Source organism: Aulonocara stuartgranti (genome assembly GCF_965226115.1).
Source record: "Aulonocara stuartgranti genome assembly, chromosome: 18".
NCBI classification, from domain to species: Eukaryota; Metazoa; Chordata; class Actinopteri; order Cichliformes; family Cichlidae; genus Aulonocara; species Aulonocara stuartgranti.
This window is the reverse complement of record NC_138954.1, coordinates 11,702,943-11,718,385: the sequence shown is the minus strand read 5'-3', so window position 1 is coordinate 11,718,385 and position 15,443 is coordinate 11,702,943. Positions and strand designations below refer to the sequence as shown.

General features: G+C 37.4%; 1 protein-coding gene across 2 annotated transcripts in view; it reads left to right on the top strand.

The window, feature by feature from the left end:
• col11a1b (collagen, type XI, alpha 1b) overlaps positions 1–15,443 on the top strand; it is an 80,906-nt gene that overhangs the window by 12,742 nt on the left and 52,721 nt on the right. The window contains exons 5-10 of one of the 2 annotated variants that reach the window (XM_082512109.1): positions 7,192–7,320; positions 10,492–10,572; positions 10,967–11,065; positions 12,874–13,176; positions 14,296–14,361; positions 15,185–15,226. In XM_082512109.1, the coding sequence (XP_082368235.1) occupies positions 7,192–7,320; positions 10,492–10,572; positions 10,967–11,065; positions 12,874–13,176; positions 14,296–14,361; positions 15,185–15,226 (720 nt within the window). The remainder of the gene's footprint in view (positions 1–7,191; positions 7,321–10,491; positions 10,573–10,966; positions 11,066–12,873; positions 13,177–14,295; positions 14,362–15,184; positions 15,227–15,443) is intronic. The other variant, XM_082512110.1, reaches the window with a different exon arrangement.

Sequence of the window (15,443 nt, the reverse complement as noted above, 5' to 3'; positions counted from 1 at the left end):
AGGCAATGTTATTATGAAGGCTACTTGCACAGTGTGCTACTCAATGTGTTTTTTTTTTTCTCTCAGCACTAATTTGGATATTTAACTACAAAGGAAATAAAGGGGTCTGTTCGATGTCGACTGCCTAAACTATATTATGTTTTTTTATGAATTAATTGTGTCACAATTGATCAGTAACTGTGAGAAGCAGAATCAAAATTAAGAGGACAGTGATAAAATGGTTCTGGGAACTGGTAACTTTGTGCTCAGCAGCAGATGTGAAATAAATGATGGCATGAAACGCATTAGGCTTGCTTGGAGGCTAGCTGAATGTAGAATGCTTGCTAAGTTCGGCAGTCAGCAAAAAGTTTGCTTCTAGGTCAGAGATGCCTTTCCACAGTGAAACCACTTGAAATTGTGATGTTGCTTCTCTTCACTTATATGTTTTTTCCCCATGTCGATTTACAGCTTTATTTTTATGCATATGTCATTAACTATAATGAAATAAATTAGTTTTAGGTCATAATGAATGAATGAATTCCAAAGTGATTTCTGGTTAATATAATTAAGGTGAATAAGATTAAAGGGGATAAAGTGAAAACTTACCACAGTCATTCTTTTCTGTTTTTAAGTCTGATTTAATAGTTCTCATTTGGCTTGCGTGAGTGTTCTTTGTTTCAAAATACAATAAGCTAAATTATATTAAATTACAGAGCAATGTAGGATGCGCTCTTTGTAAAACCTAGAAAGAAGAAAATGATTCCTTGTGTTCCAAGACGTTTTTTATGATTTGCAAGGTGTTTTTGATCAGTGCATCACACAGTAAGCTCCAGCTAGAATTGTATCTTAAGCTGTAATTATTTCCACTTCAAGTGTAATAACACAAGACGTGTTGATTTTAAAATTGCTACTTGTGGGCAAGCTGCACTGTTTTTGGAAAAAATTCTTACTGGCCACAAAGTTGTTTGTTAGCATATTCTTATAGATAAAAGCCTGTTTGAAAGTATATGAAAGCCATGTGCTATGTTTAGAGTTTGCTCATTAAGTTATGCATTGGGATTCTTTGTAAATTTACAGCTGTTATAGGCATATCACAGAATACCTTGTAGGCTGCGGAAACTTTCCGGACTATCTCGATAAATGTATTGTGAAAATTTGAAACAGCTTTGCAATCAGCAGACCAGTTCTTTCATAGTCTTTTATATATCAAATGTACTCATGTTAAAAATTTGTGGAGGTACACCAAAAATGATGTTTTCACTCTAAAATGTTGAATTCATTTCAGTTGGATTTCTATCTGACTTGATTACATAGCTGGTGGAGAAGACATTGTGTTTTTTAAAAAATGCTTTCAGTCTAAGAGGTGCCTGATAACATTCATGCCTGTATACTGAATACAGAGCTATGAGTCATTCACCTTAGTGTAGCGTGACGGCTGGGAGTAAGAGTTACGCCTGACTTGCTTTGAAGTTTTAAAGGATGCCTACCAAATCCTCTAAAGCTTCAGATATAGATAAATTCATTAATTAACTTTCTCGAAGTTGCTCCACGTGTTTTAAATAGATCATTTGTTCATAAAGAAACAGAATGTAATTTGTTTCCATTTATTTAAAGTTCTATTAAGCTATGGTGTCCACGTTTTGGTCTCACACTCACAAAAAGTGGACACCATAGACTTAGTTTACTTAGTTTACCTGCAGCAAACCTTCAGATAGGTTAACAGATTTGATAATGTGCAATTCTAAGAAACAATCTTCTTAGACTGAACAGTCTTCTTCAATCTAAAATACTAATTGTGGCTGGTGAGCAAAAAAAGCTTGTGTTTATGTGTAATTACACTATGATGCTTTCTCATTCCAGTTGCTGTGAGTAGGTTACCTTACTGCAGTAGATTGCATAAGCAGGTGTCAAAGCTGGAAGCGCACCGAAGAGTGAACGCTAGGGGAAAATATGATCAGTGTGTGCTTAGTCTTGGCTAGGATTGCACAGCTGTTTAAGAGATATGCTCACTGACCGGGTCTCCAAATGCCTTTCCCCCCCTCTTTCTTCTTTGAAATAAAAGCCACAAGATATTCAAAGTAAAATCATCTCCTCTTCTTGTTTTTACGCAAATCGACTTTTCAGACTTTAAAGGATTCTTTGTTTGTGCCAGATGTCTGTCTCTGTGTTTACGTTTGTGTTGTTTTGTGCGAAAAAGTGTGAGCGTCCATGTGTGTATGTCGGAGAGAGAGAGGCGGAGATGGTTTGTGTATGTGTCTGTCATTGCTGCACAGGGACAGTGTTTCATTCCAAAACACTGTCCCTCAAGCAGGACAGTCCTTGGCAGGGGAATATAACAAGAGTCTGATGTGCTCTTAGCCTTAAAGTGAATCATTGTTTATGATTGGCTTGAGAGAAGTTGAGCGCTGTGAGTGTTTCTCATCTGCCTCAGTCATTTTCACCCTCTAATATCTGTCACAACATGTTTTGGTAAAGATTGTGTAATAGGAATGTTCGTATTTAATGTCAAGGTTGATGAGAATGTCATCAGTCACTGCTTATGTTTTTTGTTCACTGTGATTTGTAAATGAGAACATTTTTGTTCTGTAGCATTTTCCCTATAAATTAGCCCTAGTTACATATATAATTGCATATAGTTCAGTCCCACCATTTGTTACCTTTGTATTTTGAGCAAAGTAATAAAAAAGAACTGCCTGATAGAAAAGAGCAGATCAAGGAAAAAGTGACAGAGAAAGAAGTGAGGAAAGTGTGGGCAGACAGGCAAACAGATGGTTCAAATAGTTCAACAGTTTTGTGAGCTACTGGCAGGCCAAATGTTTTCATATTTGAAGGGTGCAAGACATTTGTATGCCCCCAGTGCTTGAGAAGAAACGTTATCCCTGCGCTGACCACAGTGGCTGCATTTGATGAAATACTGTAAGAAATCTGGAGAGTATTATACACTTTTCCTCCTTTGTGCTACTTGGTTAATTGTTGTACTTGTACAGTTTTGAAATTCCATTTGTGTATTGGCTCTTTCAAGATGTATTCCCTCCCCAGAGTTTGGAAAAATAGGCGTTGCATATGATCAGTATGCCAGGCTTGTTCAGAGGTATGTGTGAGAAGTTAAGTAAAGAAAATACTCGAGTGAATTACTGTGAGAAAAAATAAAATAATTATATGCAGTGTCTATTTAAAATGCTTTTTTTAATTTAAAAAGCTAAAACATCTGCAATAACACCTATGCACGATGGACATGGTGCCCTCAGAGGTTCACCTGCTGTTTTATTGAAGTTTTATTTATTTTATTCTACAAAGTAATTCCAGTGAAAAGTTTTATTGGCTCAGTGAAATATTTGGAGCACCCCAAATTTTATGTTAAGTAAGGCTAGCTGTTAGCTTACATAGTGTTTTCATAACTATGTGTTCTCTGTGTATTAATTTTCCCTCCACAAGTTAAAACTACCTGGTATACCTGTCCACAGGCAGTAACATTTAGTGCCATATTTACCTACTTAGTTGCTGTCATAGAGGAAACTATGGATCATGTCTTAGCACGCTTACAAGGTCAAGTCTTTTTGTGTAAGTGATTGAGCATATGGTGGCAAATTCCGTTTTCTTGGTCAGTCATTCTCAATCCCAAAGACAAAGAAAAATAACCTGTCGTTATATTGACTAATCAGAACAGATACCAGACTACATCACACTACATTCACATCTTTATAGGACAGGTCTTTTTCTCTGGCAATAACTCATAAATTAAGTTGAATTAAGTCTATGTTTTAGGATTGCAGTTCATTCTAGTTTTCATATTTTTAAATACTTTAAATACAAACAGATTTCTCTTAGAAACTGTGGACATCCACCTTGAATTTAATATCCTGCACAGCCTGACTCAATGTCATTTTATTTAACCAATTGCAGATATACACAGTCTGCAGGAACAAAAATCAAGGCAGTATTACAGTTAAGAGTAAAAGTCTTCACAGTCTTAAAAATATATGTGAAATGAGAATGAATAATGTCTAAAAGGATGCACAATGAAATTAAATAAATAATGAATGTTGAGACTTATGGATGAAGAAATGTGTGCTAATTATCAAATATCATCACAATCAACACCATACCTGTGTTAAAAACAACGTGCTTTATGAAAAAAGACAAGATATTATACAAAAGAGTAACAGTTTAAAACTTCAAAGCAGGGTAAAGCATTAACATAAACAATTAAAAACAAAAAAGATTTCTGAGGCAACATAAAAGGGGCACACTGATTAAAAACATTTTAAATAATGCAGCTAATATTACAACTAATTGATACAAACCCATACAATAAATCTGAGGTTTAAAAGGGACTGGAAAGAGGCCAATCTTTAGCAGGAGATAATTCAAGATGTATCTGTAGCACCAAACTTTATGGGGAAATATAGGTGGGTGTCATCTGCATAGCAAAGAAAGTCAGTTTTAAGGGCTAACATTTCTAGGAAAAGTAAATATTTCATAACAAAAAAAAGTAAGGATGGGTTTTATAGATAAGAAACAAACCGTCCGCCTGCATGTAATTTTCCATGTGCAGTTCTTTTTCCTTGTTAGCAAGGGCGACTACTTGCAGCAGATGTTAGAATTCCCTGGTCATAGACCCAAGGACATCTAAGAGTGTCTGTCTTCTGTTTTATCCCTCTTTGCTTAAAATCAAATGTGAAATGTGCACATTTAAGAAACAAAACAGCCCACATTTATTTTCCTTACTCTTGTGTAAATATTTAGTGAATTAAATGGTTTTCCTGTGCATTAAAGATAAATTTGCAGAGCTTTTCTTTGATTAGTGGCTCATCCTTTTTATGTCCTGCTCTTTGGTTAAAGTTTGCTGTGAAAGCAGGAGATGACAGTTAACATGTGTCGAGGCTGTTGTTTTACACACATGCACATTGTCCGCGGATCCATTCATTGATTTATTCTAGTGTGGCTTAGACAGATGATTCATCCCATTATGTCCATGCCAACTCTGAGGAGATCCACACCATTGCTGTGGATCATTCCTATAACTCTGAGGAAGAACTAAAAAATGCCAGAGAGCTGTGCAATGCAATACAGACACTAACATCAACAAATGCACCAAGATGAAGACAAGGAATAAATCCAGGGTGGGGTAGAGCAGGAGGGCAAGGAATGAGAAGCTGATTGTGGAATTTGGGGGTGACTGAATCACTGTCAGGCTTCATAAATGGGCCAAGTGTGTGTGGTCTTTTGAAAATCCCTGGGTGACATTTTTGGACTCGTGCATATTTTCTTGTTATAGTAAATATATTGTTGCCTTGTCCAGTGCCAAACTATGCTTAAGTGAAGGAACTGGAAAAGCATGAAATTGAAAAGTTACTGTCTACTCATAGAAGAAAGAGGAAACAGAAAGAAGTTCTGCTAAAATCAGTATGTCTGTGTTATTAACGGTTCTATCTTCTACCATTGAGTTTGGATACATTTGTAGTAAATTATAAAAAGAACAAGCAAGCAGCTAGAGTATTAGTTTGAGGGGGGACTTGTCATTGTAGCTTTTGTTGTTCCTTTCAGTCAGTGTTACAGCAGGTGCAGGTAATATCTTTCTTTCCTATTGCTTTACCAACATTTACCACCAGCACCTTCTTTCTCTAGACAGGTTATAGTCTTTACATGGAAAATCTATGTATGCATATGGAAAGATGGATTTTCAAATGAGTCATAGGCAAACATAATTATGCTAATTGTAGAATAAATGGCACATATGCCATTAACATCCTTTCATTAAGCCATATGTCAAATTTATTTACGTATGTTAGTTGTTGTTGTTTTGGTTGTTTAATAGGCTGTTGAAATATACTGGTCACATATGATGGGAGCACAGGGCGGTTAGTCTCTAATGTGTTCCAGAGATCTAAGCTTATACAGATGTTGCCTCTTGTAATTTAATGCAATGTGCATGTATGTGCTTCCTCTTTAGGGGCCACCCTGTTTGTGGCCTCTCTTCACCTTCATGCAGCACTCAGGTTATGTTCCTTGTTTGTTTGTCCACTGAATTTCTTAGTCCATGTGGATTCTGAAAAAGTCAGCTGAGGTGCCCATATGGTAGATGGGTATAGATAGAATGCTTCATATCAGTAGTAAAGCAGTTCCTGGTTTAGAAATTCCTTCGGAGACGATCATGGAAAAAGAGCCTTTGGCTGATGAAACAGTTGGGAGCGGGGATCTAATTTCCTTTTCCAAAAGCTCATGAAAAACAGACAGCCTTAGATAAGTACAGGCCTTGGTTATTTATCTGCTGTGTAAGGGGACTTGCCGTCCCTCACGGCTGAGTTGGGGGGGAACTGTACAATAGCTCTTTTTAAAAGCTTACAGACTCCCCTAAAGCCTTAATTAATAGTCAAGAGACTACTGCCTCTGGTACTGCACAACATCTGCCTTGTTGTTTTATTGTCACATTTTATTATCACTGTGCTGGTGTAAAGCTGAAGAAATAGGTGTATGCTACATGGGCGTTAACATTTGGTTTCTATTTGTAATTGTGGGGAAAAAAAGACAAGAGAAAGAAACGTTAGTGGTGTCTGCAAAGAAGACTCTCTGAAAGATTTGACATTAAATTTGTTTTTCTTTCCTTTTTTTCAATAAGCTTTATGTGATTGACAAAAACAAATGACTGAAAGAAAAGGGATTATTGATTGAAAAGGTCCAAGATGTAATCCTGCAATGGGAAATGTGAAAAGCCCAATCTTAAATGCAAACCCCATGGAACATTAATTTATTTAAATTCTCTTCTGTGCTGTTTAGAGACCTGGACAATACAGTTAAACTTAGTGGGCTGGATTCTGGATTAAATGAAGATAGATTAGGCTACTGTGCTAAGCTTTTTGTTTCCAGCTGCAGATGGGAAGTGGTCTGTTCAGCTCTTTTTCATGCCCCTGACTAGCTTCTACTCAGCAGTGTCTGAGGCTTCCTGGTATTGGAGCTATTTGCCAAACCAAACTAGAAAAAAGCTGCTTTCGCAGAAACTACACTGAACTAAATAGCACTACTGACCAACTCATATAGTATTGTGAATTAACAATCAACAGAACGTTTATGTTGAGGGATACGCAGAATAAAAAAAAAAGTCTGGTAATTGAATTTGCAGCAGGGAAACGTGCATCCTAATTCGTGACTCTGTCATCTTAAAACTTTGTTGACTTGTCTTTCGCTGAAAGTCTTCTTCTCCTCCATTTCCAGGGTGACATCCAGCAGCTGCTGATAGTGGCAGACCCCAGGGCAGCCTATGACTACTGTGAACACTACAGCCCCGACTGTGAAACCCCCAACCATCAAGACACCCCACAGGCTCAGGAACCTGAGTATGAGGTCAGTACTGGGGTAGCTTTAGAAACAGAGATCAGGTGGGAGCACTATCTCCTGCTTAACTGAAGCAAAAAAGAAAAAGAAAGCTGGGAGAGAGGAGGGGGAAGTAGGGAGGATTTTATAGAGAAGAGGCAGGCAGAGAGAAATATTTGTGGTAAGCGAAAGAATTAAGGAAACAGGAAGGGAGGAAATATGTTAGTAGTAGCAGGAATTTAGAAACAGGGTTTTATTCTTTGATGTTTTTAATAAGAGAGTCAAAGATGAGTTAAAAGGACAAAAAAGGAGACTGGGATAAATGACATTTAAATTTGTAAAATGGGAAGAACTGAAAGGCTGGGTGTAAGGTGTAATTACATACCAGGTGTCTGTGCAGTTTTGTATACTTGCCCTGGTTTAATGTAGCTCAGTTTCAGTCTCTGAGAAATAAACCAAAAATAATAATAATAATAATAATTTCAGCAATTTGTGTGGAAACTTTTTACAAACAGTCCTCCATGAATAAGAACGTACGTGCACGGGTTTCTGTGTCAACTCTAAATCTGTCATTTTCTCCACTTTGTGTTTTACTAGTGGAAACATGCTGACATATCAAAATACATGGTTTAGTTTGAAATGCAAGTTTTATTACCACTGGCTCCCAAATACCACTTGTTGTTTCTTTAGCCATATTTCTTAATTGAAATACAGTGCTTTGTGTCAGGACTTCTTTTTTTTCCATCTTCATTTTTTTGTTATTTTGCTAGTTCAAGCTGTTCTGCCGGCTGACATTTTCCTTCAGTATTTCACTAAATAACTGATGAGCTCACACTGGAAACCTTTCTTTTTTCTCTGCCACAAAGTCTGAGCCCACTTTGGAGTGGCCCCGTGATTTATCACTAACGAGTTCTGCAGGCTCTGCCCAAACTCCCAGGGAAATTTAAGCTATCCCTTCCCCAGCTAGACTTCCAGTACCTGGAAAAGTCGACTTTAGATTCTTGGTTTTTAAGGAAAAAAAATCAGGAGCTGGTTCTCTATTCAGAAATATTGGCTGTAGAGTGGGTATGGGTCTTGGAAAATGTTGCTTCATCATCAGGTTAGTTCTCGGCAGCAACACAAGGAGCTTGTCAATTCAAATAGACAGCAGGGAATGTTTTGGCTTTAAAAACCTTGTAAATCTGGTTTATTCATTGTTGGTTTCTGTACACTTATAACAAGAATGTTCTTCCTTCATTCCAGATCAGTATTTTAAAAAAAGTTATGTACTCATGCACAACTGAAAAACATTTCCTGAAAATGACAAATCACTGTTGAAAAGGATATTTTTGTGATCTTTTAGCCCAAACTGTTACATTTACCTTTGTTAGGTGAAATGATTTTGTCCTGAAGCAAGTGGTCATGAACCACATGTTACCAGCTTGGTTAAAAGAGCAAGCGGAGTGATGGAGAAGGAAGCTGGGGGGAGTGCTCTTTTTTATAAGCACCCCTTAGTATTTACGTCTTTCATCCATGCCTGTGGTGAAGGCCTTCAGCTCAGCCAAGCACTTCAACACCATAAATCTTTATAAATTATTTCTTCATTCTCTATCTCTCCCTCTCTTTCTCTCCCTCCCTATTTCCATCTAACCCTGTCCCCCCCCCTCTCTCTCTCTCTCTCTCTCTCTCTCTCTCTCGCTCTCTCTCTCTCTCTCTCTCTCTCTCGCTCTCTCTCTCTGCCATTTCAGTCAGTCTGGCCAGAACTTCTCTCTTCTGTGACCTCTCCCTCTCTGGGCCGCTGAACGGACGCCAGGCCAGCCTTGCAGCAGGCCGTGGCTCTTTTATTGTTTTTATGAGCTTAGCAGTTGTCCAGGGACTAATATTTATTCCTGCGCATAGAGTGTAGCATTAGGGGCTGGTCTGGTAACTTAATCTACTTTGCCTCTGTTTTGACAGTGTTAGGACAACTAAAAGTTTTCTTTTTTTTTCTTTTAAAGGACTACAGTGACTCATTTGCATAACACTTTGTTGGTTATGGGCAGTATCACAATAAATGCCCATTAAATGGTGATTTTAAGTATTTAAACATATAATACACATCTGCTTTCTTTGGTCTAGGGTTAGATGAGAAGAAGCTAGAAGTAGATAGAAGTCTGCTCTTTTTACTGTAAATATGAAGTTAAAGCCAAAAGATGATGAGCATAATACATTTTAAAGATAATTTAGACCATATGATTTATTGATTTGTCTTAAGTCAGCCAAGATAAAAATGTTTCCTTGTTCCTTGAGTGTTTCTCCTAAGCTAAGGCAATTTTCTCCAGGCTGCAGCTTGATATTTAATGACAAGCTTTAAGAGTGGCGCTCATCTACTCCTCTACCTCATCTTAAGGAGAATAAGATAAATTTGACTCAGTCTTGCAGAGTGTATATTATGATATTTCCTCAGGTTCAGGTCAGGGCAGGTTGAATTAATGTTTAAAATGTATATAAACAGCAACATAATGCACACATCACCATTATCACCATCTGAAGTTGATGAGCACACATTGTTCAGATAAATGCATTGTTTTCACGATGACTATTCCAATACCCCAGTGGGTGTGTGAGTGTTTTTCTTTTTATAGGAGTCAGGTTTTAAAATAGAGGAACAATGGTTTTATCCCCTGCTGCTCTATCCTGTATGCTCCCCATAATTTACCATCTTGCGGTGATTCTGTACAGCTTGAGTTTTGTCTTTTAAAGAGCCACTAATGAAAGCCGCCAGCAATTGTTGGCATTCAAATTAAGCGGCAGAAGCAGATACATTTTCACTGGCATTGCATTAACCTATTAACCTCCTGTCAGCAGCAAACAGGAATTTTAATTGTTGTTTGCTTGCTTATGTTCAGGAGGGTCTCTCAGAGGAAGGGGAAGGATAAAGGAATGTTCCATTCATCCATGTGCTAAAGGATTTCATTTCCTCATATGGATGTAAAATCTCCCCTAACATCAACCAGCCATTGCTATTTTTAAAATAGCAAGAAGCTATATATTTAATGTTTTGTGTGGTTTAAGTTTGGATTTTAACCAGTTTTGAGAAGCATGAACGCTTACTTGCCATGTAAATGAAGTACATTGTCTGTAAATGAAGACATCGTGCTGCTTTATTTACATGATCGCACCAACTAATTGATTGTGGATGCCTCTTCTTTTTCCTTTTTTTTTTTTTTTTTTTTTTAACAGTACCCTACCTATGATGTCTATGACTACAGTGAGGGTGAGATAACCACTGACCCTTCCCCTACTGAAGCAGCCAAAACTCAGGTAAAACTTGACAAGCAGTTATTATGGGTGTCACCAAGAACGACATATATGTATGGTTTCCTTTTTTCCCTTATTTTTAGTTTTTCATCGTCTCATTTTTGCCCTCTCTGTCTCTGTTGGTTGTATTTCTTGGCTACATTTCTTTTATTGGAGCAATTGTTAGTTGCTTTTATTGCTCATTATGATACATATTCTGGATATACTTAATTCTGTAGCAATAATTTTCACATGTCTATTACAATCATAATTATAAAATTAGCTCTCTTTGTGTTTCTTTGTTTGAGAAAGGGTGTGCTAGAGGCAGATGAAGACATCTACATCACCAAGATTGGTGATAATTACTGTATTTTACCCGTTACAAACCTTCCCTGTGTTGTTCTTGCTCCAATTTCAGACAAATGTGGGTGGAGACTATTATACAGGTGAGTATGACTACACCGTAGTGGATGGAAGTCAACCTGAGAATCCCACTGATACTGCAGGACAAGGCGAGGTAACTTTTTAAAACTGCTTATTTTTAAAACCCTGAGATTTTAAAAATGTTTGATAACTAAGCTATGGGAAAATGTCCTGAGGTCTATATCTTATAAAATTACTTTAATTCTATAACCATGTTTGATCACCATCAGGAGGTACAGGCACAGTGAAAGTTATTTCTGGATACACACATGTCAAATATGGTCATTCCACACAATATGATGCTAGTTATGCAAAATGTTTATTGTGCTGTACTTTTTGCTTTTAAGAGCAATCAGCAGGTTTTAACGAGGAACCTTGGAAAGATTACCATAGATTGTGGTGAAGAGCTATTAGAAACTTCTGGGAACTATCACAGATTTCTACGTAAACTTGTTTGTGACTGTACATAATTAGTGGTTGGTTGATAATCTCATTAGGATATTAAATTTAGTGTTACCTTAAATTTTGGTTTTATTAAATTAGATCAATTTCATAACCATGAAAGTGTTTGTTAAAATAAGCCCTGCAGGATAAACGTCCTCTGAATGTAGAAAATTATCTGTGTGTCATTGATTTGAAATTTAACATCTGGATTCCAGTTTTGTTTCAATTCCTGGTAAATGGGTTTAAAATGAAATGCTAGTAAAACCGTAAGGCATCACTGGCAACAAGACAGATTTTTATGATCATCTTTGGAGGTCACAATCCAACACGGCATCATTAACATCAAACAGCCTACTCCACTACTTGATTTCCATGAGAAACAGCCTCCATCAAACAGAGTTTGAATAAAGACAAAAGCAGGAAAAGTTTGTCATTTAATGAACTGTAACCAATGGAAAATCACTACACAGGCACATCCCCTATATTTCTTCCATAGTCTGAATTTGGCAGATCCTGTTTTAATTTGTGCTAAACCATCACACAAAACACAAGATAATGAGGAACATTTGGGGGTTCAACCAAAACAATATGATACTGTTCTCTGGCAGCCAAATGATCGCTGATTGCTTTGTGTGTACCTTAAGATAGACAATGCAGCTTCAATTAGCTCAGGACTCGGGTTAATTTAAAATGATGGGATGGTGGAGTATCCGAGGGAAAAAAAAATATTTTGTAGGAATGCATGCCTAAATACTGAGGACAGCAGTGTAGTCGACAGACAATGCTAAAGTACAAAAGCGTATTGGTGGAAACTCCTGTGCTTATGAGATGCTTGGATATTTTCCCATTGTGTTTGACTGTGACTGACATCAGTGCAGTGCTTCAGTTTCTGCGCTTACATTACTTTTTACTGTTTTAGTCCTGAGTTATTCTTCATCGGATCACAGTTCTTCAAAATATTTGTATATACGCATTTGCATTATTATTATTAATTGGATTAAATTATTGTTTTTGTTGTCTAAATTACCCCCTTTTTTGTTTTGTTGTTTTGTTGTTTCAGCTTTTAGTTTGAATCATATTGTGCCTATGTGATTGGTTTTTAAAAAAAATATATCAGTTTGAAATTACTCCAGCTGTTTTGCAAGGAATAAATAATTGCTATATTGATGATATATAATGTAAAATATTGGTATATTGATGTGATTACAGATGTTAATCTTAGTAACATTGCTTACTAACAATACACATGTGGATTTGTACATTTAGCTGTACCAAATTAGACATGTGTGTAGAACTAACTAGAAAATTAGTTGCCATATAGTACTTTTGCTCAAACAGAGTGCTTATTACTGTTTTGACTTTGTAAAACACATGAATAATTGTCATTGGTCCCATGGTTTCATTTCACTAACCAAACCTTGTTGTTCCTTCTGTTTGCATTGCCTTGAATGATCCCAGGCGTACGTAGAGGAAATAGTGGATGATTACATCACTGGTGTGGAACAGGTCGGGGTAGATCCCACTACTGGTGTGGAAACTGCTGCCCCAGTGGACACCCAGGAGAAGGTGGATCCAGGGACTGACGTGTATGAGTTTAAGGAATACGACCTGAATGCATATGGCGACAAAGAGTTTACAGAGAAGCAATATAATTATGAAAGCTATGATGAATTCGACTACAACGCCAAGCCTACATCTGTACCACATGAGGAACATGTTGGCCCTGGTGCTCCAGCTGAAACAGATATCAAAGAGAGCAGTGTAAGTGCTGGACTGCTTAGGAGTCATGCTGAGAGGGATGGGGGTCGGGCATGGAGGGGGTAGAGGTGGTGTTCAGGAATGTGGAAGGATGGAGAACATGTTGATAGCATTTGTTTGATGGAGTATTCTCGGTGCCCTTTGTGTTTGTTGTTTCTAATGTTAGCTTGGATCGTTCTGCCTACTCAGGGACAAAACTTAAATACACAAGTAGAGCACAAACACACACCTTGTCTTTTACACATAAGCAGATGTTGACCTTCTATGACCTCTTGAACTCAGTGACCTTGAATGTTTACCAAAGATGCTTTACACTAGTTGTCACACCAATTTTGATTTTAGATCATCCTGTGTAGTCAGTCAAAATCTACAAATATGTCTTTTCTTCATTAAATCCGTCTAGATCAAACTATAAAGCCAGACAGAAATTGCTGACCTAGTGTCTATTGTTACTTGTTTCCAGCCCTGTACTTTGCCTCAGGATTCTCAGTATCAGGAAGTGACACAGGCTCTGTCTGGATCTTGGCTTGGGATCTGTCTCCTTAGGTTCAGTCTTAACTGCTCAGTTTTTGCTTTCCACTGCACAGTCTCAGCCTTTCTCTATGACTTTCTCATTAAGTACTGGTTTCCTCTTTAGGTTGAACTGTACAATCTTGTGGGTTTTGGAAACACTGTGGTTGTTTCTTTGTGAATTCTTCTCATGTTAAGTCATTGTATGGATAGTGTCAGTTAACGACCTCTACATTCATGCTCAGTAGGGTCTTTTTGGGCAGTTCCTGGCTTTTGGGATAACTAATAAGTAGTAGTCAGACCATATCCTAAATTATAGCTTTTTGCAAAATGACATTTGATATTTTTTTTCCAGTAGAAAAAAACACCTTTTTTTGCCTTGAAAAAATATGCAGGACACTAGTCATCATTTTGGTAAAGTTTTACTTTTTATGGGCAATTTTGTCACTATTTTAAGTATAGGAGGCTTCAGGCAAGACATCTGCTGTTCATTGATATCACAATTTGCATTTTTGTTCTTTAAACCACTGATGGTCTGTCTTTAGAAACAAAAAGTCAAGCTTTTGTTTCTATTTTGTAAAGAAATTCACCTGGTATGTCCTATGTCTTTAGGTGCATGGAGGTCAAAGGTACCTGGGAGAAAAAGGAGAGAAGGGCGAACCTGCTGTCATAGAGCCCGTAAGTGAAAAGTCTTTCTCATCTTTCTCTTATTGAGAATAAACCTTTCCATTAAAGGTTCAAGTTAAATAAATAGGTACATACTAACTGAGTAAAATATTTAAGAAACAAACATATTGCTAAGAATAATTTAATTGTAGAGATCCTAATACTCTAATACTCTACACTGGTCTGTGTCTGGTACACTATATTTTCTTTGTTATTCTAACCAACATATTTTTCAGACAAGTAGCACATTTTCATAATTATTCTCAGCCTACTTTCATATCTATTCACTATGTTACTTGCACGCAGTGATTTATATGTCACAATCAAATTATTTTGCATATTTTTTTAATTGTTTTAGAGGAATTTCATCAGATCACAAACATCTTTCAGACTTGATTTACTCTTGTCTGTGCCTTAATTTACTTCAGTGCAAAGTAACTTTAGCTGTTTGATTTTACTTAGGGCAGTGGCAGCCATGGGTAGCTTGCCTTCTGGAGAGATTTACATATAGGCTGTATATACAACCACAGTCACATAAAGAAGTCCCTCAACCTATACAGTTTAAACAGGCTAAACAGTGTCCAAAATAGCAGCAGTAGTTAACATCTCTCTTCCCATACTGTTTGTACCACCACAGGCTCCCATTCAAGTATTTTGACCACACACACACATTTAGAAGTATCAGATAACTAGAGCACTGGTCATTTAGCTATGAGTAAGATCCTCAACATCAAACAAGCATGTCTCCTATTTTTTGCTTCACTCTCCATTGCCTGTGGGCAACAACTTACAGGATGCCCTATAATGCTACTGCATCCACTTTTTCCTTTTTCAGGGAATGCTTGTAGAAGGACCCCCAGGAGCCCCTGGCCCAGCAGTGAGTATCACGTTCTCCCACACTCCTGTCTGGCTTCCACAGATGGAGAACAGCTAAAGAAGGAAAAAATGTCTTTATGGAAAGAGCGTCAGTCCTGATCGCCAGTGAAGCTTGAGCTGGGAGAGACTGTCAGAATGTGTACTTGTGCATGAATGTGTGTATGTCTGTGTCTGTGAAATGCAAGGGGAGGAAGGGGGTATGAGGCTGTTTCATTTTG